Raw genomic sequence first — 26,843 nt, 5'->3', positions numbered from 1 at the left:
CCACTTTACAAAAAAAGGTTGCTTAATAAGTAAACAATTACCATAAAAATGAAGGCTGCTGTGATTGCCTTTGCAGTATGATTACTTTGATTGAGCTTAGGATCTCCTATCTCCTTGGTGGATTAGAAAATCTATACAGTATTACATTTTGAGTTTTACGGAATTCGCAGAAATTCAGTAAGAACTGTATTAAAAATTGTATCGGTGTATAAAAACACACTAGTTCCTATTTTTCAACATTGTAGAAGTAACTATTTGTGAGCACATTTAGAATGCTTTCAAAATAAAAACTAATGACTTCTGGCATATTTCAGTGCTACTTCTTTTACATTATATAGCATCCCCATTTCTCATGGAAACATAAAATTTATAATTTCAAGAACGTAAGCCTCTTGTGAATAGCTTGGCATGTCCTTTCTTATTATAACGTAAATGTTTACTCATGTGGAATAATCCTTCCATAAATGGTTACCTTCATATCTGAACTTCCAAAAGTTCATATATCATCACAAATGTTGCAACAGCTGTCCATACAACTCAGTAAAGCAAATTCTCTTGTACTAGTTCTAGAGAAATACCTTGAAGAACTGTTTATTTGGCTTCAGAATTTATATTTGGCCAAATAGTTTTCTTTTTCAGAACGAAATGTACCTTAAGCTATTAAATTACATAAATTATATGAAAAAAAGTAACCGGAAATAGACAAAGAGTGAAATATTACGTGAACTGCTTCTTGAAACAGGTCTTGAGTCCAGAAAGCCCATATTGCATACTTAGCATAGATACAACAAAGAGGATGAAAGTTTCCATTCTTCAGGTAGTTAATAAGCAATCTAATTACTTATCAAGAACTTTTACTTCTTCTAAGGTACAGTGCTCCACAGTAGTATTAAGCATCATATGGAGTCATGGAATCTCTTTGAAAGCTATGCTTATTACTGTGATGTAAAGCAAGCTCAGTGGTATTATTAACCCATTCTTAGAAAAGAATGTACCACCTTGTCATCTGAATTCCTTTTTACAGAAGCACAGATCTTTCAAAGGTATACTTGGGTATCTAGGTTATGCATAATACTTGTGCAGAAAATGTGGGATGTTATGGATAGTAAAGGTTTCTGTACATTCCTCCTTCTGACAGCAATCAAGCAAATTTTAGCTACTTCTGTATAATGACAGCAATCTGACAGACTTTGATAAAAAGCAGTAATGCAAAGGAAATTATTAATGAATCTATGAATAGAATTCCAAGCTGTTAGTTTAAATGTCTCTGCACAGCAAGATATTGTAACCCCTCTGTAACTAGTCTTTAAATTAGGGCAACTAGCTTTGTACTTCAGATTTAAAAATGATCCATATAAATTCTAAGTAGAAGTTACTATATAGAAGCATTAGATACATTAATCTTCTAGACACATGCAGAATGACTTTGGACTTTGTTACTTAATGGCGATGCTGAACTCTATATACAGTCACTGCTTCCTCGGCTGGTCTTTCAGATGAGGTTATTAAAGGAGATGAAGGTTAAAAGCATATAAAGGGTGAAGGTTTCACTTCAGCACTTACACATTTGAGAGCTTTCAACTGCTCTTGTATTTTTATCTAACAGGAATTAACAGGATGTTTTAGGTTCATTTACTTGGCTTGCAGATTTTTTGTACAACTATAACAAAGGTCTTCTAATACAGACCATTACTGAATTAAAGGTCATATACACTGAGATAAATGCCTACAGCTAAGCATAAACCCCTCACCTTCTCAACAGAAATAAAAGCTATAGAAATTATGCAAGCTGAAAGAATTTCATTCAGCGTTTCCAGCTTCAACAGGCAAGAATTATGAGCATGTTCCCCAATCTGTTAAAGTATTAAAGGAATAAAGAAAGAGCGTTGTGACTTAAGGCACCACCCTGAGATAGATATAGATATATATAGAGAGATATATATATATATATACACACATACTGAAGTTGGATTCCCAAGCATTGTAGATGCCACTTTCTCTTATGCTTATTGGGATGTCAAAGTTGCAGGTCTCCTGGTCAATTGTACCTGAGAGTATACTGCCCATGCTTCAACAAGTAAACCTAATAAAAGCTTTCAATAAGAACTGATCAGCCTCCTGTAAGTAAGCTAATGAGTTCATCAGATCTAACAGTCCTATGAAAAATAATCCCGTCTGTTCCAGTTTTCCTGTGAAAGTTATGATGGAGACCCACTAATGGAGCCTTATGTTTGGAAAAAAGCACCTAACCTGTAGACTGTAAGACAGTGTCCATGAAGTTTTTAAATGAAAGTTGGCAGTGAGGGTTTCCTTTATTAATCAACAATCCAAGAACCAGAAAACCAGTAAGAAAATTCTAAACATGTTGGGGCTTTGAATCCAATTATCTAGCTGTTATTAAACAAATATACCTTACTGACTCCCTGAACTAAAGTGGAAAAATAGAAACTGATGGAAAGTTATAGCTACAGAGAATCTTACAAAAAAGAAAAAGATGTCCTGAACTGGAAATATGGTGGATGAATCAGTGTGAGGCCAAAATAAATCTCAGTGAAAACTCCACTTTAGTGCAACAAGAAAGTTTTCAGACAGATAGCTTGCTAGGCTGCACATTCACGTTATGCATGTTATCTATAAGGCACAGTAGACAGTCCAATACAGCAGAGATACTCTGCCAGATCTAAAAACCTTTAGCTTAGGTACCACAAACTGTATAGCTCTTCAGTGCTTTGCCTGAAATGATTTCCATAGCCCAGAGCCCTTACCTAGCCCTCTTTCTGACAATGCTACGGTTTGCTTCCTATTATTTTCCTATTTATTATATTATATATTATGTATATCTATATAATTATAATATTCCTATTATTCCATAGACAGGGAGTATAGGGTTAATAGTGCAATTTTCTGATGTGCAAAAATTCTGAAAAGCAAATTGTAGTTGGATGTGATGGCACAGTGAGACACAAGAAAGTATTTTCCAATAAAAGAAAAAAACCCCATACTTTTTAGAAAAATGGTATTTCAAAGTGGAGAGAAATACTAGTATTTCTACCCTACTGTGTGGAAAGTAGCAAGACAGGGTCAAGAAGTGTCTTCTGAAAATCATCTTAAAACAAAAGGCATTCAAAAATAGGTTATAATGTTTTCCTCCCTGCAAGAACTTCTCTAGGCAATGGTTCCAAATGAAAATTGTTTGATGTAGATTCAAATATAAATACAGAGGTCCTGTGGTTTTTCTTGATTCCTGTAAAAAAGAAATCAAAAGAATCTTTCTTTTTTTCCTGGAATGTGAGTCACAGAAGGCACTGTAAACAGATTTAATCACAATAGCAACTAGGCAGTCTTTTTTGTTATTTTTATATATTAAATTTATTTCTGAGGAATCATGACATTATCATTTCAGGTAAGCATCTTGTGAAGGATTACATAGTACATCCATGGAGTGAGTGAAATAATGCAGGGTATGAACTATTTTACAGGTAAAACGCTGTATTAAAACTATTAATAACTAATTCCATTTTAGCACACTTAAGATTCCTTGCATATCTCTATTAATCCTAAACTGCAGATTTAAGGAAAAAGGAAATAATAGAGTATCTTGCATAAACTGAAATGATTTTTAAAAACATAGATAGTTTCTTCCTGGGCCCTATACTGTTTCATTTTGAAGAAAATGAATGCAGGATTTCATCCACAAATGAGGATGAATTATTTTGCTGTAACTAACAGGCATCCAATTTATATTTCTGCAGATTGAGCCCTTCACAATATTAAGTAAATCATTATGGAGAGATCAACAAATTCAGTATAGATAAATTAATTTTGTTAGCTGTTATTCATAGTTTATGTAAGAATAGTCAGATAATCATTCAAAAACAAAACAGCAAATAACATCACAAAGCCATCAGTTAATATGAATATCCTAATACTTAAAAAAAACCCCACAAACAAAAAACCAAAACTTGCATTATTTGTAGCATTACTGCGACAAAATAATGCCACTTCACACTTTCTCAGATTTTTAATCTGAGGAAACAATATTCAAACACTAATGAAATGACACTTGGCACCTTCTTTTAATGACATCATTCTGAAAAACAGTATATTAAGACATATGTATGTCTAATTCACCCTCAGTGAATGATCAGTTTTTCGTGTAACAAAAATCTACTGAATTTTTTAATCTAACTAAACTGCATTGTAGTTTGTAGTTTAATAGAAAAAAGCATAGCCATAATAAGACTTTATCTCTCATCTCTAGTATGTTTTTTTTTCTTGTACCTTCGTTACATATGGACAAAGAGCAATATCTGTCCCTCAAGATTTGAGAAAAATTACCTTCAGAAAAATTTAGCAAATATTTCAGTACTTCGCTCATCAGCAGGAATAATAAAGCACTGGATAAGACTTTTTAAGAATTCACCATTTCAAATTTGTTCACCTACTTTAACAAGAAACCTTCTTAACCCACAAAGTTCTACTTTTATTTCTGTCTCTCCTGAAGGAATCTAACAGTAGGAAGAAATAACGCAGGTCATGGGAAACATTATCGCTGTGTAAGAGGGAGATGACATAACAAAAATACAGTCACAGCATCATGATTTTGTAATGTTATAAAAATATGCCCATTTCTACACCCTATTCAAAATATTATTCTGAGGAAAAAGGCAAACTTATTAAAACACTAATAATAGTCTTCTGCTCCTGTAGACAGGCTAACGATATTTAACAGCATATTCTTTTATACTGCACCTTTTCTTCACCACTACTAAAATATGCCTAAATCAAATGACAAGACCTGGTAATCATAACTGGTTTCCTACACTGTCCTCACTATCTGTGGCATCTGAGTGTTTGGCAGCACAAGGTGGAAAATCTGTCTGAAGAGTTCCAACATCTGTTACATATTTCCACTTCCTCAAATTATAACTTATTGCTGCATGGTTGAACTGTATCTTTTTGCCAGTTTGAGGTCCAAGTGGCTAACAAAGCAGCAAAACTTTTCTAAGAGAAAGCTCAGGAATCAGCACAACATTATACAACCAGAAAAGTTAAAAAAATGAAAAAAAAAAAAGAAAAGAAAAAATACAATAGCAGTAATAAAATACCTAATCCTATACTCACACTCAGGGTTCCACTCAGCAGTATACAGACTATGTATACTGTATAATTTGAGGTACATCAGAGGGTGAAATTAACCTTAAAACATTTTGCTGTGTATGTGTTTCTTTTTTTAATAAAGTAATAAGCTATACAAAGTCATGTAAATACAAAAATACTTTTCTCAGAAAGCATATATAGTAATAGAGACTATTAAAAAACCCACAGACTTCAAGGTCCTAAGGATACAGAGATAAGGAACTTCAGTAAAAATATGAAGGAAAAAAAAAAAGTATTAATTAGTCCTTCTGTTTTTGTGATCTGATTCATTTCACAGGCTGTATGAGTTCTCACAGAATTGCTCTATCTATCACAAAAAATAAAAGGAAATGAACTCCTTAAATATGAGTGATATAAACAGCAGAATGTTCAGTAATGGAATATAGCAAAATAGAGGAAAAAAAATTTCTACAATAGCTGACAGAAAAATAATTAAGGAGAAAAATCACACTATATTACTTAGTTATTCGTTATTAACACGGGTTGATGATATAAATTCATAACAAGCAATGAAGATTTTAAGAAAACGTTATATAAGCAAAAGGCAGACAGCAAAAATCACACTAAAGAGCTATGTTCAACTGGAACTTGACAAATCCACGGAAGCAAATGCAATTTCCAAATAGGATTTTTGGTTGAGACTCTGAAAGTATCCTGGCTGGATTAACAGTGCAAAGGGACTGCAAAATTATCTTTCAACTAGCCTGTGATAGTGGGCAGATTCAAACGCACTTAGAAGACGCTGGTAAGTATTTACATTTTTTAAAAAAAAAAAAAAAGATATGCCTTTTTGGGTCTTAGCAATGTAACTTTTCTTTTGGGATGTAAATGCTAAGCAATACTGGATACAAAGACAACACATACAAAATCAAAACACAGAGTGATGATAAATCAAACCTTTTCAGGACTTAAGGAAAACAAACAAACAAACAAAAAAGCCTTCCCAGCACAGGAAGAGCTGATTCTTGATCTTTTTACTCCAAGTCTTTCTATACATGCAGAAATCAAGGAGGTATTATGAATTTAGGAATAAATAAGTCAAATTGAAAACAGGATTCTAATAAATACTTTTTTTCAACTTTATATAACCAGGAACTACCAGAGAATAAAGAAGTTCCGAGTCTAACTTTACTCTTGGCAGAACAGCAGAAAACCTGAAAAGGCACATCTAGATGAACTATGTTTAAGGATGACAGAAGTCAGGTGCAAAGTGAATTTGATGAAAACATAATGGGAATGAGTGACAGGAAGTACTTCATTTTGGAGGGAATGAATAAACAATTATTCCCACAGCAGCAAACTGCAAGATTTCTGAGAACTGAGAGGAAACGTCTAAAGAAGAGAACATGTTAAATACTCTCAAGAATTTCCAAACCTATCTTAGTTGGAATTAATGAACCAGAAAGGTTATGTCAACTTCAGCCTTCGTTTTTTCAGTCTGCAAGTCTTGTCTTCAGGGTTATTCAAGTACCTACTGGTCTTACTGCAAAAATTGGCTAATGTGTCCTAAAAAACCCAAATATTCAGAATTCTCTAAGAATCTAGTCTGCCTATGCTCCCTTCCAGATCAGGCATTAAAGAGATTTCACAATTACTAACATTAGATGGGAAAAAAATAGAACCTCTTTTGTTTACAAAAGGAGGGGAAATAAATAATCAAAATGCATAAAATAAGCAGTTATAGAAACATGGTACACATAATGAGTAGATATAAAACCAAGATTTGAAATAGTAGAAACTTATATTTCCTGACTGCAGAATTAAGTTGCTGAATGAAAGAAACACTTTGTCTAGCATATAAACAATGACTTGCTAATACAAGACAAGTACTTTTTACACTTGACATTTTAGGAATTGTTGGGGGACTTTACTGGGACTCTTCACAGAAGGCTATGCAAAACAAAATGCATCATCCAAATACTGGAGAAGGTATCTGTCACATTCCTGCAGCTCACTACTATTGTCACATCAGCTTTCTGCTTGTCCACAAGCTGTTCTTAGAACTTCAAAAAAATGAGTTCTAGTAAATCAAAAAAATGAGTTCTAGTAAATGGAACTTCTATTCTGACTGACGTTTCAGCAAAATGTTTTCAAATTGAAGCTAAATCAGTACCTCTCTCAGAGTGTTTCAAAAAAGGGCACAAGATTTCATGCACCATCCAACAGATTTTCAACTACTATTTATCATACCAATGACAGCCAATACCACGATGAAGCAAAGTAGAAAAAGAATTAAGGACATGCGACTAACACTACTTATTTCAAGTGTTGTTGCATCTACAAATGCAAGGCTTGTTTCATAGCTTCACATAAAATCATCACGAAAAATATCAACATACAAAAGTGCAGAGGAAGCATTTAACGGAGTTCTTTGATTTTTTTGTGTGACACTTCCAGTACTGTTCTGTCTCAGCAATTACACTAGCAGCTCCACTGGCTTCTTAAACTAAGGCAAAAATTTCAACATAATGTACTCTATACAAAGGAAAACTGCAGGCCACACATCCTTAAGGCACATCCTTAAGGATTTACTGATTAGGAGAAAAGAAGTCCAGCCTAGGAAAGGAATATGCATGCAATTGAACTCCAGAAATAAAGACTTCTATTCCTTGTCTGTCTTTATTAATCTTTTATGTGAATCAAAACAGAAAATAGACAGACTAACATAACTAAGGACCACAGTAAAAAGACATCTCCCTTAGCATGAAAACACTGCACAGGATATCCAGTTGTATGTCTCTGATTTATACTGTTTCCTCAGGAAGACATAGAGAAAAAGAGGTATCAAGTTGTAATTTAGAAATGGAAATGTGTAATCTGAGCCTCACTTCAAATATGCTTTAATCCCTCCCTATGCAAGAACGCGTTTCACACTGAAGGAGACCATCAAGGTAAGGAAAGAAAAGTGCAAGATAAATAGAGGGAAAATGATTTCTCATAAATGCAAAGTGATTCGCTGCAGGTATTTAAGATTTTACTTTACCTTAACACACAGATCATTGACTGTTTTAAAAAGAATACAAAACTCAACCTCAATATAGTTTACATTTTTAACACCAACTTTGAATAGTGAGAAATTTGTGATACGTCATCATTTCTAGGACTTCCAGTGAAAACTAGTCATTCCTCTTACACTACCATGCTCATGGTCTAGCAACCTTAACAAGAAAATTCCTTAGAATATCCTAGTCCTACATGGTAAATATTTTTAAATAATAGAAGCTTGCTTACTCCATCTTTTCATGGTGCCTTTTATCGTCTGTGCTTTTTAAAGTTACTCAGTCTCTATGCCTCCTCTATGTTCAAAAGAAAAACCTACATTGATTCAAACGCTGGAAAATAGAGATGCCTGAAAGACACTCTATTCCACATACTGAGGTATGGACAGCAGAATATTGCCATAAATAAATAAATAGCCTGCCTCTGCATCAAGCATCCAGCCCAGGCAATTGCTTAGTTACACAGTCTCAGAGACGAAACCATATTTCTCCAAATGTATGAGATACAATGAATTTAAATTATATATACCTATTAAACCAAAGTATGCATTGCTTGTAGACCTCTCTCATGCCTCATTTGTCATAAAAGATCAGTAAAAGCTAGCAAAGAAGGTAAAACTATGATCTAAATTTGTCAGTAATCTTACAGAGATACATTTTATTCTAAGATGTGTGATTTGGTTTTGGGTTTTGCTTGAGGATTTTTTTAATATTCGTACTTCACAAGATACATATTGTTCTAGCCATTGTGGCATCTCACTTCTAGCACTGACCAATACCTGACTATACTGAAGGACATTTATTAACTTCCTGTTATATGTCCCTTCATTTTCTGAGTAATCTATCCAAAAGTTTGTTGATCATGTTTTTCAGTATTTATTTTCATACAGTACATTTAAGTTTCTGATTTTGAAGCTGTATTGTCTTTGTATTTTAGCAGAGAAAAACAGCCGTTACTTCTCAAAGAGACACTTTTGGGAGGGAGGGGTATGGAAGTTTAGGGGGGAAATGGAATTAGGATAAAGCATGAGAGTTATTCTATGAGGTAATTTGATTTTGTGGAACTTGAAATAAAACAGCAGAAAATTTAGAAGGAATGGCAAATGAGGAGAGAAAATTATGTGGGCTGACAAAGTTTTACATGGGTTTAAAAGTTTGCAGGTAAAATACTGCTTGTAAGACAAGAATAATGGAAGAGAACAACAACAACAAAAAGCTATGTTCGTATACAGAACATACTTGCACTGTGTGACTACTGCCACAAAAAAAAAATAAATCTTTACAGTGATATACTTATAACTTTCCATGTAAAGGTGGATATGTATGTACAATCCCGTAACACAGAACATCAATCAACTTGGTGCACAATCATTAGCAATCATTTCAGCAATCTTAACTGTTATTACAGAATAAAATAATTTGAACAAAACCAAAAAGTTAAAACACCAAGGCATACATTTAAGAATAGATGTACTCAAAAAGAATAAAAACATACTACACATTTCTCAGATTCCCACAAAGATTTATGAGTGAACAAAATTTGCCAGTATAAATCTGTTTTATTAAACCTGGTAGTTCTACCATAAACACTCCCACTTGTCTACTTATTAGGCTTCAAAATCCCAGTTATCTGTTACAATTAAAGCTGATAAACCTTGACTGACAAATGACTCAGAGGTTTGTGAACAAAATGTAAACCTTTTCTGGGATCCAAATGGTGGGTTCAATTGCGTTAAATGTAGACGTGATGTGAACTGGGCACTGTCTTATGTCGTAAGTACTCTTCTGTCCTACAACTGAGAATGGGTCCCTTACGAAGCTGGGTTCTCCCCAGGTAAATCTGAATCTCTCAAACATGTTTTCACATTTCTGTCCCCACCTTTTGGTTTGTGATGCAAATGTCACAGATCACGCGAGCAGTATTTTTGCTCAATCTGAAAGTATATCCTCAAAAATCTTCCCATAACGCTTCCAGATTTCATGAGATTCACTATTTTTTAATATTCAGAAAATGGTACCAAGTCAATAAACAACATGTTGATTTCAGAAACACAAAACATTTTGTTAAATTTAATTTTTACTTGCTTTTTAGGCAGAGCTTTATGGTAAGCATTAAATAACCGTAGTTCTGTGCAATAAACAGTTCATTCATGGTGGAAATGATTTCTCCAAACTATTACATCTTTCCTTCATCCTGTTCATACAGATGTTTATATATTTAATATGTTTGTGCTAAAGTGTTAGTTGATATGGCCAGAACAGTGAAATGATCATAAAACACTTTTGGAAATGGTGAAATACTTCAGGTGGACTTTTGATGTATTTAGCTCTAATATACACCAAGAAAATTAAATGAAGTATTATCCTTTGTATTTTTAATAGAATTGTTGCTAACAGTACTTAAAAGGCAACTTAATACTGTTAATTGCAATGTAAACAACTCCAGGAAGCTGTTAACAAATTAGCTTTCTTTAAAAAAACCAAACATACTAATGTTCATTATTATTTTGATCCAAGAGCTGTAATTGAGTCAAACAAAGATATTTTCAATAACAAACCAGATTTACACTGTTCAGATACTCATCAGTAATTCATGGGATTCCAAATACTTGCTATGCAGTGTGCTTTTACTCATTGTCATGTTAAATGAACCAACATAGGCCTATTTATATATTTTTTTCTGAATGTTATGTAATTCCTCATAGCTAGTTTTATATTTTCTATCTCAAATTTCTATGAAATAAAAATAGGTTTGGACAACAGATACTTGTGTCTACCACCTAAAAAGCATGAAAACATTTGGACAAAAAAATTGTGCAAATCCCATAAAATAAAATCCTACACTTAACTACGTAAACTAAAAAAAAAATTGTGAGTTTTCTGTGAGACTGCAGAAAATGGCAGCTGTTAAAGAAGTAAGTGTTGAATTGCTCTGAGACTTTTATCAGTGCTACACTCTTCCTAAAACTGTTCTAAGCAAGTTAAAATGTTATAAAACACCTTTGATCCCAACAGATGAAGAGTCATTGTTTATTTTGCATTTTTAAGTACTTGTGTTCACTGTTATCCTTAGGACACAAGGTGAAATTTTATTTTTTTGGTGATCATATATATTAATATTTTTATAAAACAAAGAAGTTCAAACTAAAAGAAAATCATGAAAATTTTTTTGGCATGTGCACATTAATACCTGAACATTAAGAAGTTCTTCACATTTGTGAGAATGTTTTTCAATTGCTAGTATATACTGTTTTTCAATAGCTGCTTCTTGCTGTTGAACTGTAGATTGTAGCAGTGCCTGCAAAAAAAAAGTACAAAATATTCAACAAAGATATAACTGCGATGTTTATTGGTAACTGCATCTACTAGTACTTGTGTATAACCAGAATGTGGAATGCTGTTATAAATTTGGAATGTGCAACTATTAAAGTACCTTTCTATGTAACACTACCTTGTTTTCAGTCAGGACTAAAATTTTTTGGATCTCAGATTTCTTATACACAGTCTGCTTAAAAGACAGCAGCACACAGAAGATAGGGAGAGAATTTCTGTAAAATATACTCAGTTTAGTGGGGGACCACACAAGAAGAGAAGCATATGAAAGCTGCTGAAAAAAAAAAAAAAGAAAAAAAAGAAAAAAAAAGGAGAGAAAAAGAAAAGGCAGCCAGACATATTTCCCTGGCTGACAAAACTCCACATCCTCTCGGCACAGTGTAAGATCCCATGGGCCAAGCATGATCTTCACAACCACAAGTCAAGTAAAAGCAGATGGAAATTCTGAGTAATTTAAAACATAAAAGAACATCCTGCACACCCCCCCCGGAAGTTCACACTCAAATGTGAAGCAGTGGAAGTCAAAGTGTGGAAAGTCAAACTACCAAAACAGTAACAAAAAGATGACAAAATTAGGAACTCTCTGTGTGAGAGCACGTGTGCATGCACATGTGTGTATTCACATGCACTTGACTAAACTCTGCAGAATTTCCAGCATCTGAACACAAAAAAAGAAATAAAAAAAATCTTAAGATATGTGAAAAACCATATTACACTCAGGCTTCTTTAAACAATGATGGTATTTTAATGCAGGATTTACTTAACTCATGCTATGCAGGTCTTTTCCCCCTCATATTATAAATATTTATGTCACCTTCCAAATATTCTTTGGGCTATTTATACACAATGTAGCAAACTATTTTTAACTAGTAATCAATACAGTGAAGTAGTTGAAATTACTGTGTAAGTTAAAACAGACGTAAGTTTTACAGAAAACAGACCTTTGGCCCAAATACAGACAAAGGAAAAAAAATCCCATCTTTCAAACAATCTATTTTAGAGATATATGTACTTCATGGAATATAACACATTAAATACAATTTTGAATACTTCTAAAAAAACCCAAAAATGTATTAAAAAAAAAAGATTTGTCTGAAAATTTTTAAACTACCTTTCCAAATTTTCCACTAATTAGCCTCTTACGCCAAAATCAGTGTTCTTCATTAATGCTATAGCATGGTAGTAGCTTTCAGCACAGGTTCAGGGATTTAAAAAGTAAAAATGACAACGTATACGTTAATCAAAGTGTAAGAATATATTTACTGGTGTTTGCAGAGGGTTTAGCTAGCCATAAGTTTACCTCTAAAAAAGCCAATTTCCTTCTAACTAAATTTAGTTATTTTATTGATATAAATCAGGCAATCACAAAAACTTAACTCTCGAAGTATAACTTCTGTAAGTGAAACTTCATACGCTAAATCCTGTTGCGTATAACCTAGAATTGCCATGAATCACTGGCAAAAATTGTCTGTACTGGAGTATGGTGGGGGTTTTTTTGTCTAAACTATTGTGGCAAGAATCGTTTCATGTAACTGGTATAAAAAAGAAAAAAATCACATTCCCATCTTAGGGAAAACACTAACAAAATGGCCATTAAGTTGCAATGCCTTTTGTCAGATAGCTTCTTTCTCACGCCAAGGGCTGAGTCACTTTATGCACTTTGCTGTGCAAACTTGACTAGTGACTGTCAAATTCCTATTAAATGGTATAAAAAACTTCCAGTTTTTCAGGAAATAATTATTATTCATGCAGAGGCTGCTAATTTTTTTATTTATTTCCTTTTATTATTTTCTTCAGAAAAATACGTAAAATTCCACACTCAGAAACAAAATCCTTCCTTTTCTATCATACGCACTACTAATACAGGTTAAATAGTACCACAGAATTGATCCTGTATTTGACTATTCCACTAGTGGGCCAAGCAAGAAGACAGAAAAATCCTCCTATGTGGGCACAGTACTTCAGAGATAGCTTCCATGTTGTGCCATAAAAAAAACGTCCAGACAAAAGTCTTTATTTTCTATGGACATATTTCAGCATATCAGCTAGTCAAACAGGCCTCTAAAATACAGAAGAAATTATTTATGCCAAGGCACAAATCTTTTCAAGTCACTTAAAAGAAGATGAGGTGTGTCATGTAATACCTTGAAATAGCAATAACTATTAGGAAAATAAGATTTCCCCTTTCAAGAGGAATCTGAAAATTTTTAGAACCTTATGGTTTTAAGATTGCTTACAATCAAAGCAGAATGCTGAGCTCTGATTTATTTTAAAGTGCCGAATATTTTTATTCTCATGAGAAAATTTTTATGCCTAGGACTGATCGTAATTGTCAGCACTGTCAGATATGGCACTTCTATCACTTCTGAAAAATGAACAGAGAAGTGTCATAGAGAACTGACAGGACTAGACAAATGGATCTTGCCCCTTTAAATTAAGTCTTTCATTATTCTTCATTTATCATTGAAATCATTCCCATATTTAATATATTATGAGAAATAAGATAATTTAAAAAATATAATAAAAGCCAAACTTGACAATTTCCTTTAATTCTAACCTAGCGTGCAGTTGTTGCCTAGGACACTACTATGTTCATTGCATATATCCTACATCTGCCTGGCTCCAGCTGACTATAAAAAGTAAATATGAACATAAAGATGTCATAAAGCAATGTCTTTCCAAGACTATAAAAAAAGGAAGAAAAAAAAAAAAAAAAAGAGAACACAGAGTTCAAAAATGACCTCATTTTCTTCTTTGTCTGATCACAACCACCATTTAAGGTTTCTGGATTGGGTAAATACAGCAGAGATCCATGGTATCTATCCAAATCTTTTGCAAATTTCAAGATAATCAAGATAATCAACTACTGAAATTACTTACTTAAAAATACTAAATTACTAAATAATTAATTTACAAAACTAAAACATACATTCAGCTACTTGATGATAGGCATGTCTAACTCTTAGAGTTACATATTTCCTTCAGTAAAACGATACTGAAAGTCTTTTGACCAATTGCTATTCTGGGCAACTGCTTATCACTGCTGCAACACCTCTTTCCTCCTTAATTAATTATGCAATTATCCTGGTGGGCTGATGTTTCATAAATCTGTGGCCATGGATCTAATATCAAGCTGGTATTCTTGAAGCAGTCTCCTTTTAATAGCTCACTGAATCATTTCAAGCAAGGTTACAGCAGAACATAGCCTATGGCATCTGTTGCAGGGTGTCAAAGGGTAGGATTTCAATATGCCCTTGGTAATTCATTTCTCCTTCTGTATATTGTGTAGGGAACTTCCTTGGCACAGGGTGGCAGGGGTCACGCTGTACCAACAGCCAGCTTCAGGACTGTGACGGCAAGAGGCGTAAGTATTGATGCAGATCTGTTTTTACACTCCTGTCACATTTTTTGCCTCAGTCTACACTTGTTATATTCGTAAAGAAAGCAGTGGGTTCAGATTTTCAGGATTTCTTTACATTTATCAACTAGTCCTTACTGCTTCTTGGCTTCTTTGTTTACTTTTCCCCCCCTTCCTTCCTCAACACACACACTTCACCAGCCCTAACTACATCTGCCTTTAACCAAAAGTGAGGTTGCTTAAGGTCTTTACTGCAAGCCAAATAAACAGTCATCTTTTTCAGGCAGTTACTAGATCTTCTTTTCCCATTTGCAATTTCCATGGCTTTCAAAAATCTGCCTCCCCACTCTTTATGTAAGTTGTTGTATCAGGGAATAGTTTAAAAGACCGTGGTACTTTAAATAAACAAATACTTAAAGCAGTTTGCTTAACATTAAAATACAAAACAATGCATGAATATAAGAACAAACTGCAGCCACTATATTGGCTGTATAACCATAGTTATGATTGCAGGTACATCACCACTTGAACTGATGCATATCCACTAATCAAACAAAGACAGAATTTACAAGGCTTATGTACTAAATAATCAAACTATATTTAAGTACAATAAAATAAGAATGAGAACATCTTTCCTCTGACTCCTGAAAACATATCACCACAGCTTCAAGTAATCAGACAAAGATATATACATGGCCTTTTATCATCTCCTTCCTCCCCATGTCTCATACTACACATTTGCCATTACTAAACTGGGCAAAAAAAGCCAGTAACTGACAAACCCAAGAATTAATGTCTACACTGACATTGTTTTATTAGGTTTGGTTCAGTTGTAATTCATTTTCAACATGGCATTAGCTAATCAAAGCGAAAATCTGGTCAAGTTTTAAGCCTCAGGCATTAATCTATAGCTGTTTTGGCTTGTAGATCAGAAAAAGAAAATCAGAGTAGAAAGTAGCATTGAGAAAGTTATTAGGGGAAGAAAAAGGTGCCAAATTAACACATCTATAATCTAATTCCTCAAACCCCAGAACTACTTCAAAAAATTACATTGACTTATGGTATCCAGTGGGTTTTATCTGGTAAAAAAAAAATAATAATAACGGCACAAGAATAAAATAACTCATATTTTAACACTTTACCTAGCTCGGTATACCCGGTTTCAGAATAGGAATTTAATATGACTCAAAGAAGCGACAAGAAACTATCAGAGTCAGATATGGAACAGCAAATCTTTAGGTCCCCTTCCAAAATCTATTGGGTATCAGATGGATTAGTTTGATGTACAGTTGTATTTTCCTCTTTTCAAAAACACATGAAAGAAATCATTATATGCCCCTCTCATCTTATCAGGACTAAAACCAGTGGAATTTAAGCAAAAAGAAAAATTAGGAGTCTGCACACTGCCTCAGTCCTGATTTTCTTTCCCCAGAGAATAGAGCAATGGCTCTTGAACCACTGCGGATAAGCTAAATTTTCTCAGTTCTAAAATTTCAAAGATTTGTTGATTATAGCTCTTATTCTAGTATCTCTATCTCTGGATTCTTGTTAGTAAAGCTGCCTGTGCAGCACAAGGAGTAACAAAATAATGGCAGAATTCTAGAATGTCCTAAAATTTTGTAGAATCTTGCAGCGGAGTTGGGTGGAACACATTCTGGTGTCTGTAAACTATACAGTTTAGTTGTATGATAAGGTAGTTTAAATGTTAGAATACATTTGGGAGAAGTTCTGTCTTGCACTTGCTATTTTGCCACTTGGAAATAATGCATTTTCCCAATGCACATTATACTCCAAACTCTCTTAGGTTTTCTCTTCATTGTTTCTGGACATGAACAATTTTGAGGAGGCTTTTAAAGAACAAATTCACATCGTTCATGGGAAAGCTAAAGAGTAACACGTATGGTCACATTTAACAGTATCTATACAAATTGTGGCTACTCCAAATGAATGCTTCAAATAACAGGACTTGTAGGATGACAATGACAGCAAAGCAAGTCTTCTTCTGAACGTTAAACTATCAGAAAACTTCCAAACAATTCAAGAAATGCTGCTTCCTCCCTACTTTCTAATCATTCTCCTAACCCAAAAACGCTATCACAGAATTGAGCCTACTTTTCTTCCACTAACCAAAAATGCCTGGAACAAAAGAGAATGAAAACCCTTAAGAACAAGTTCTCTAAAGTCTCTTTATATCCATTTTAGTTTTATACATGACAGGTAATAAAAATCACAGAAACTATTATTTCCTCAAACCATTACCAAAACCTTCACACATCTAAATAACAGTACAAAAAATTTTAAAATTAGTTTGCAGAAAGATTAAATGTGAATCCATCTTGAATTTATAAACGGGAATTTTACCAAAACAAAATAAAACTTAACTAAATTAGACCAAACCCCACTTTAAGCTCAGATAAAGAACAAACTTTAGCTTCAAGTTTCATACATCAGAATAATTTTGGAAGACCCTGAGTTGGAACAATATCCAAACATTATAATAAGAACTTCATCCATTATCACTTTGGGATATTATTAATTAAGGGAATACACATCTTAATTACTCTATTATATGCTTTAGCAATGGTCAAAGAATTAAGTAGTCCTGAAATATAATTAACAGCGCACTACATGGATGGTGGGAACAATAGAGAACTGCATCACTGCGTACAGACTAGAGACTGAAAATCTGTACTGCATCCAATCTGAGAAAGAAAAGCTCGAAGGTTAGAAAATAAAAATGATCACAAAATTTTATACTGTGTTTTGTTATGTATAGAGTATTAGATGCTTTACAAAACTTGTCTTCATCCTTCGAAAGGCAAAATTGCAATGATTATGGTTTCACTAAAACCATAGCTCAGACATTCCAGCCCATTTTTAATACAAACCTATTTCTGCAACCCTAGTGCATATTGTCTTCATTCTACTGACAATAGAAACCACAACTGCTTGCCCAGAACAGGATTTATTGCATGGCAAAAAGCTAGAATTTATAAGAATTCTTCTTGAATTATATAGCCAAAATATAGACTGCTATCCCCAAATTCATCCCAACTTCCCTAACACTCATAAATTGGCAAATCTCTTCTTTCTCTCAATGTCATATTTTATAGGAGAGATTTAAAAAGTAGTCAGACAAAAAAAAAAAAAAAAAAAAAAAAGAGGAAAAAAAGAACTGGGTTTACTATCCTCTCTCATCTCTTCTGAAAAACAGTATAAAAGCACTTCCAATCTGTGCAAAAACCAGGCTTCTTAGATGGGTAGCATTGTTTGAAATTGTTAAACAAACTCACATGAAACATCGGTACGTAACATGCATCATGATGTACAGGCTGCTCCATAATGTTCTGTAATGTTATTTAAAAGCACTGCATCAAAACCCATAGTCACTCCAAAAAGAATATCCTCTTTGGTTTCTTTCCCGTGCTCAAGCATCATTGACTTGCTTAAGTAACTAAATACAAGTCAGTATAAGAAACATCATCTTTACCTCAGAACTGCTGAGTCAGGATGGCCAAAACAAGTTATCTTTAAAAATAAAGTTACCTAGTAACACTACCATACTACTTCAAACATATTAAATACGAGCATTAATTTCAGCAATAGTATGTAAGAGCTTCCATGCTTTGTAGCACTAGACAGTGATTCATCTAATTCAGCATCCTGTCTCCACCATTACTTAATTTCTATTGCTTTATTTAAGGGCAAACTATAATTAACCAATTGTTGAATTATAGAGCAGAGCAGCGGACACAATCAAAATTCTTTCCTGACCCTTGGAGAAGATACATTAACTCAATAAAATGTCCTATTTGACTGGTTGTGTTGTAACTATGATACTAGCTAGTACACATACTTTATAAATATAGCTATTTAGAAATTTTTGACAATTTCTTTTTCAACAGAATCCACCTTACCCACTTCAGCCCAAGATACTGCATATGTTCATGATCAGGCTATTTTTAGGTAAGCCTCTCTAAGTGAAAATGGAACACATCCATTTAGGTACTATGGAATAAATGTTTTTGGTTTTGTTTTTGTTTTTTTACAAGTGAATATTAACCAAAATGAAAGCAATTAAACTCCTGCTTAAGTCAGAGTCAACTTGCAATTTACATTGAAGTAGGTTCTAAATGAAATAAAACATTGAGTTTAATTTCCTGAATTGTTTACACTCATAGTGTGCTACCAAAGCTTTAAACAAAGCTTGTGCTGTGAAATTTTATGTATCAAATCAAAAAGTATTTCCTCACAAGCTATTCTTTGCAAAAGGTCAACACATTTAGATGTGCAACAAGGTATGAAGAAGCTGCACGGTTTCACTAACCACTGTTTTGTTTACAGCGTGACCTGGTTTTTAGTCAGGTGTTTCAAAGACACAATGTAAAAGACATTTGAAACAAATACAAGAATAGGGCATGTTTATAATAAAGTGGTATAACAACTTCAGTTTCATTTTCAACTGATTTTGGTATACCAGTAATGATCTGCTACTTACAGTTTGAATACTACGCCCAGTTTATCTAGGTATCTCGGTTTTACTGGTATGTGAGGTTTAATTTATTTTCCACAAAACACTGTTCTCCCAGACTCCTGCCAGAAACAAACTGCAAAGTCACTTTTAATCAAACCTTTCAATTATTACAACATTTAACACGGTATTTACTGTCCTATAGTCAGAACGACATATAAAAGGTCACCCTTACTAAAAATGGAGGGAGAGATACCTTGTAATTTTTAGTTACTTTTAAATATTGAGATGCTTTAATCAATAATAACGTATTTTTGACAGCCAGATCTTCGGAAGATTGAGACCTGATTGTGCCTTGCTTTTATCATAGAATTCCACAGAAAGATTTCTGCATTAGCACCACTGTTGCACGTGAGTCTCCTAAACTGTAAAAATGACAAGGAATCTCTCCTTTTCTAGCCATCAGCTCTTCAGGACAAAACCCAATACTGTATAATATTCAAGGCCCACTTGAATTCTAGTGTGACATAGACATGGACAAGTATAAAAGCTGGAATGGAAATACAAGCCCTTGCAACAATTTTTTAATTTATCCTTTTATTCATGTGTCAGGCCTTTCTGAGCCAGCATGTCGACTTGGAAACTTAATAAGCTAAGCTGGTGTTTTAAAGAGCTGAGAACTGGCCACATTTCAAGAGTTTACCCTCCCCACTAGGGATAAACTATGTCTAAAAAAAGATATCCTGATTCTAAATTAACATCTTTTGTAATTAAGTCTTTTAAACTTTCCTTTGTTTATTAGGGGGTAACCTTTCAGTTCAGAGGTCTATTATTGACACAAATGTTTTTGAAAGACAGCTTGATGGCCTCCACATATTTTGTACTTTGCAAATCGGTTTGTTCTTACATTCTGGAAAGCTGAAAAAAAACCAACTAACTAACACTGAAAACTGACAGACAAACCTGTCAGTGTAGGAACGGCTGGAAAGGATGTTGAAGTTAATTTCCATAACAGGAAACACACAAGGCTTCTAAAAGCCTAATAATTGCATAAAATAATCTAAGTCAATAAATACCATCAAATAAATACACCTGCCTGTAACCTCATATTCCTTAAACCTTACATTAAAGGATATTTTATATGGTGAGAAATATAAACAAAACAGATTAAAAATCTTAACTCGTTTATTTACAGAACTATGAAAATTTTGGAACAAAAGCTTGATTAAACAAGCAGAAGAAAAATCCTTATGTTGCTTGAGGTAAATATCTTAAAATATGGCATGATCCCACAAGCATTATTTCCAAGATCTACATTTACTTTTCTTTACTACAGTTAATTACCAGGGATAAAAGCTTAAAAAAATAATGACATGAAAGACAGAAATTAAAATAAAATAGGTAAACATAAGGGGAAATGGCCTACACAGAACACTAAGTTATTTTTTTATTTGTTTCCCCATCTTTTTAATACAAATTTCATGACTGTGTTGGATGGTTTATTTCATGAAAGGAAGATAAGAATGTGAGATGCTTAACAATGGCCAAGGTTTTTGAGGGTTTGTGCTACAAAGTGTCTAATGGTCTCTGTTTACAGATTACCCGGCACATTTGGCAAGCTAATATTCCATAGACAACTGCAATAATTCTAAGGGCTTTGGTATATTCAGGTCCTTGAAATTAGATCATATAGTATTTGACTTCTGTAAGCTCCGTTCAACACTTGCCATATTAAAAAGGACCAGTCAACAAGGGTTGTTGTCACAACCAAGGGTAGAAATTGAAAGGGTTTGGTCTTCAGCTTGAGTGCCTGGCCTGCCTGGGGACAACATACTAATGCAAGATCAACATGGAGAAATATTGTCCCTTCTACAACAAGTGGTTCCCCCAAATACAGGAGAGCGATTATCAGAAAGTGTAACCCATTTTCAAGCACAGAAAGATACAACAAAAAGACTGCTGCAGTAAGTCTGCGAGGAGTAACAATTAGCCCTAAATGTAAAAAATATGTGAGCTTTTGGTTACAAAGTTGGTGAACTTGTAGATAGAAGTGAAAAAATGGCAACTCTCTTTTCCTTGTATGCCAAAAGAAAGGCACTTTCACAAATCTACCAGTTTGAAGACTTACCTGTGCCAGCAATACAGAAAAGACAAGTAGTCAACGCCTTTCCATTGTTGTTCAACCCAGAGTTTCAATACCTAATTTAGAGGATTTGATCTTGAGGGATTATGGGGATTATTTTCTGGGACTAATGATGAACGGTTCATATTTTTACATAGCTATCCTTAAAACACACACACACACAAATGTTGTGCATGACATTCACTGATGCTACAACTGTGCTTGGAGTGGCATTCCATAATTATGATCGGCTGGCACCATATAGGATTAGTCACAATTCCAACAGTCATAACTGCAACAAAACCTAATTTGGGTCACAAGCAAGCACTTGATTGGAATAATCTGCATCACTTTGTTTTATTAAAGCCCAAGGAATGCAAAACAGGACAATTTCATTGTAAGAAAGATTTTCCTTCCTATGCCTTTTAAACAACTCAGTAGACGTTTAAGTGAATCTCCACACTCAAGGTAATTTGAGGATTAATTAGATAGTACTTACAACATCCACTGAAAATGGAAATAATTTCTGCATATAAATGATAAGCATTAGTGTAACAATTTAAATCCTAAAGAAGATATATTTCAGCACAAAATTAACATGGCCAATCATAAGTGAATTAAAAGAGTCAGTGAATTTCACAATTCTGTATTTCACTAAAAGGACTAATCAGATTTACTTTACATTCTTAAAAAAATGCTATATGTAGGACTCCTCATTTGTTTATCTGACTACTAACTGCCAACATGTCTGACAGGTATAAAATTCCTAAAGGTATGAGTAGTTAAGAAGTCCCCAAAATGTAAAATACTACTTTTATAATTACAAAACCACATCTGATTCATTTACTTAAGAAAAAAAAAATTTAACCCTGTTCCATATTGAAATATTAACCATGAATTAATGTTTTACAAGAATCTATGAGATTATTTTTTCAAACGAAACTACAGAACAGTTTTTGCCTTCACTGAACTCTGTTGATTCACTGTTATAACTTTTTGTTTAAGTACACAGTAAAGGGTTATTAGAAAGGTATTTAAGCTATAAAAAACCAAAATAAGATATTTTTTTTAAAACCTAGTAACCTTTTTTTTTTTTTTTTCCAGTTTTCCTGCTACCCTGAAAAATAACACACTGCTTGTTTGCATAGAAGGTTGGCTACAGTATTTTATTTGGAGGCTGGTACATCTGATGTCAATTCTCCTCAGAGTACTGTGATCTCATTGACAAAAATATGCCAACTAACCACATGAGGCAACAGGTAAGCTTGTGGGAAGTATGTTCATGCCATAGTTCCCTGATATTAAAGAATGCCTTTATATAACTTGACTATAAACATCTGATGAGAAATAATATGCTAAATATAAATATTAATTAGAATCACAGTATTAGTATTCAATTAAATCCCTAATCTTCTGTGCCAAATCATATAAACTGATAAACACAGATCTTCTTTTCTAGATGGCATATCAGATCTTCCCAGCTGCTGTAGACTCATAAAATATTTTCCAAAAATCAATGTGGCACGAGTATATTCTTTTACCCAACGATACCTGAAAAAATTATTCCTTAAAAGGGACAACATCATCCATGCAAAATTCTCCTTTAGCTCACATAAAGGCATTAAAATGGTGAAAAAATTGTATCTAGAAAATATTTAAATTTTTCGCTCCATACTATAAAATTGTTGCATTTCACAGTTTGTTTATATTTTCAGAAATACAAAGAAGGAAACATAAGTACAGCAATTACCAATAGCTCGCCAGGTTTTTCAAAATATAAGTTCACACAGAAACAGCAAGCTAGTTTATATGCATCTGGCACAAAACAGAAATGAAAAGTACTGATATACGTTATGTTCGGTGGCCCATCCAAAGTGAGACAGTCCAAAGAAAATTCCCATTTGAGAACTTCTATTGCAAAGTGGTTCTCAAAGCAGTAAGGGAAAAGAAACAGTAATTCTCCTCCAGAAGTGAAATGAAGGAGGTATGGAGAAATGGGACATCACCAGTGGCCATGCTGAGCTTTTCTCAGGAATGGAAACTTTTTTCTGGATAGGTTCCCTTTAAATTAGTGTAAGTTGTATTGATGAGACAGACTTATTTCTACAGGGAGTCCAATTTTGATATTAGCTAGAATACTACTAACAGTTATTAGCAAAATTATTAAAATACTTTCTTATTATGAATCGTTGCAAACATGTACGATGACTAGAATTACTTTATACTTTTTTGCAGCCTATGACATGGGCTGCCTTCAAGCAGAGGGTCCTAAAAGCATCATCAGGTCTCCTCCAGAGTGGTGCTTTCTCAGACCTGGAATTTAGTAGCCTGCCTTACATATAAGGAACAGTCTACGAGCCCCACAGAATCTAACTAAAACCCCAATTTTGCACAATATTAAGATCCCAAATTTTGCAGCAGACTTGGAATCTGGCACAGACAGTTCTCTTTGAGCTGCAGATCCTGAGACCACCAGAAAGAAGCATACATCACAAGTAAGTTTCAGGTATTTCCTAAAACCAAACCAACCAACCTGCCTACGTTCACCCACAAAGTATTGCAGGCTTCTTAACCAGCAGGTCTTAGACTCAGGCTTTCAGCTTATTACCTGAATCCCAAGACCCGACTTCAATCCTATTCTTCTTACCTTGTCAGTTCCATTCCAACCCTAATAACATTGGAAAAATTTCATTACATCCCTTGAGGCAAATTTGTGCTTAAGTGTAAAAAGATCTAATGAACAATGGATTGGACAGTCGTACCTCCATAAGCAGCTCTACAAGGAGTCTGCAAAGATATGAGACAATTCCTTATACACATTTGCACCAGCATCAATCATGTAAGCACTGGCATGGGGCACCTTAGCCTTGTGTTCAGTTCATCCCCCAGTGCCAGCTCTGTTGACTGTGGCCCGAGCACTCACATTTTAGGATGGACTGCTAACAAGACGATGCTGTGACATTTCATATCTCATTACCAAGGGAAACCTCACTCCCGCTGTCTCTGGCAATCCTGCTTCCAGCAAGTTTAAACCATTCTGCAGTTGGGTCTTCCTGCCCTCTATGCCAGATCATTCCTTGGGCATGAATTACCATTGTTGAACAGTTACAGTTTGAATTTCCCCTTCAATAACTACGCTGTCAAATTTGTGTTCCCAGCTCACAGTTGCCTGCCAGGTCTTATATCTCCCTTCTCATTTTCAAAAATAGTCTTCTTTTCCATTTCCCATTATCAGGGTTGTTTTTTTCCCTGCCAGATCTTCTTTACCTCCTTAAGTCTAATTAGTATTCTTAGCTTTACCTACTCCTTCTCCTAACGTGGTTCAGGTTTTGTCCTCTGTGCATTTCTTACTAGAAAGTTTCCATAACAGTACAAAAGACACAGATTTATCCTCCATGGCAAGATCCAGTACTTTCATCTTATCAGCTGGGAGGAACTAGGAACAACATGAGAGAAGAATTAGAGATTCAACCTTATTTCATATTTAACTTCTTCACTTAGTGCTGTGGAAATAAAAACCTGCTGAATTGCTCTGTGATGCTGCTTTTCTGCAGCAAACTCAAACCAAAAGTTTACCACAATTAACTGAGCATTTTTTTTTGTTCACGTTTTAAGTTTATCTTAAGTTTCCCAAAGTGCAAAATGAGAAAAATTGCCATGCAAAATTTCAGGCTAAACAGTCTAAATTGGAAGCAAGAGAAAAGACAGACTTAAAGTGAAAGACATTGAGCAACCAGCACAATCAGTACCAAAAAGGCTGCCTGTAGTGCACTTATTATATACTATTACAACAATATAATTTAGAAATTGTGTTATCTTGGCAACTCATTTACCTTGAATTCTTCAACAATAATACTCAAGGCTTCATGTCCAGCTTTCCTCATGTCTTCTAACTCCTGCTTATGCTTGTCCTGTACAAAAACATGTGGAAAGTTTATATATAACATAGGCACTCAACATAACTATTTTAATTAGGGGAGTAAAGACCAATTATTTTCTTCATTTTGAGTAACTTTTATGAAGAAATGCACACATCTTATATTGAGCATATATATAATACCTGACAAGCCAAGTTAGTCCTACTATTAAACATATTTTTATTTCTTTATTTTATTAGTCCCCAGATATTTCTCAATGGTTCTCCAATATTTTTTTAAGTTTTTCTTTGATGCTCTGATTTTTCTGGTTTCTTGGTATACCTGTGGGTGGCAGGACTTCCAAACCACTCTTTTAGTAAAAGTTATTTACTGCCTGTATTAATAAAAATGTTGAGATGGATGAGTATCAGATTCAGCTTCCTCAGAAAAGCACACTCTTCTCCTACTCATTACATAGCTCCTTTTTTATCTTTCCTTAATTCTTAAGTTTCCCAGGAAAGTGTTCCTCATAAGAACATCCTGAATATGTTTTTCAAACAAAGCTGTACTGTTCAGTTTTTATTTTATTCACTGTATCATGTGGAAGTAAAATGGACAGGAACATTCTAATATTTTTGCCTTTACATAAAAATGGTTGCCTGTGGTTTGCTATCTTAGTCTGCAATGTGAACACCTCATTAAATTCTCATCAGCATTTCATGCCTATCAGTGAGCAGCACCACTTTTCCAAATCAGAAATTGGTAAGTATTAAAAACTTTCCCTCCTCCCTCCTTCTTTGCTTCAGGGATCTGTTCTTAAATAAGCTAGTGCAGCAGGTCACAGGTGCTTTAAATCACCTGGGGAAACTGGTGCAGAGAGCAGAGAAGCATTCATCACAAATATTACCTTGCAGTGATTACAGGGCAAGACCATGCAAAACTTACACTACATATTAACTAATTTTTTTGGATGTAATTCAAGTTGAGATTAATTAATAAAATTATATGTTTTCTAAGATCTGTATGTTTGAAATAAGGAAAACCTAGCATCTAACAAAGCATGTTCAATTTTATTATGAAAGGCGATATAACACCATTAAAATTAATTGGTCTGTAACTCTGTATTTGATTAGAAGCTGAAAGGACCACCTTAGCAAAAAGTTTGAAATTATAGCTATAAAAACTTATCATTGGCCCAAAAATAATGAGACATTCAGATTCTCTTGAATAGAACTGGGGGTGTTGTGAAGGCGTGCAAGAACAACTGATATGAAGCAGAAGAATTGAAGATGGAAATATTTGGATGTGTAAATAAACTACTACGTCAGATAACAATGCACAACATCTGGGCACATCAGTTTAATCACATTGTGATAGATAGGTGTCATTGACACCACAAAGTAGTTCAAGTCTGATGTTATAGATGTTTAAAAACAAAACGCCCAAAACTGAGCTAGAAATATTTTTGCAGTATAAAATTACAGAATTGATATAAGGAAGAAAAATGTGATCCAGTGCTTAACTCCAAAACTTCACAAATGCT

At 34.0% G+C, this 26,843-nt stretch overlaps 1 protein-coding gene across 4 annotated transcripts in view; it reads right to left on the bottom strand.

The window, feature by feature from the left end:
• CCDC91 (coiled-coil domain containing 91) overlaps window positions 1–26,843 on the bottom strand; it is a 155,503-nt gene that overhangs the window by 56,399 nt on the left and 72,261 nt on the right. For all 4 annotated transcript variants that reach the window (XM_037389837.1, XM_037389836.1, XM_037389838.1 and 1 more), the window contains exons 7-8: window positions 25,277–25,354; window positions 11,350–11,457 (exon numbers count right to left, since the gene is read on the bottom strand). In XM_037389837.1, the coding sequence (XP_037245734.1) occupies window positions 11,350–11,457; window positions 25,277–25,354 (186 nt within the window). The remainder of the gene's footprint in view (window positions 1–11,349; window positions 11,458–25,276; window positions 25,355–26,843) is intronic.

Source organism: Falco rusticolus, chromosome 5, assembly GCF_015220075.1.
Source record: "Falco rusticolus isolate bFalRus1 chromosome 5, bFalRus1.pri, whole genome shotgun sequence".
NCBI classification, from domain to species: Eukaryota; Metazoa; Chordata; class Aves; order Falconiformes; family Falconidae; genus Falco; species Falco rusticolus.
The sequence above is the reverse complement of the archived record's forward strand: the minus strand, read 5'-3'. Positions and strand labels throughout refer to the sequence as shown.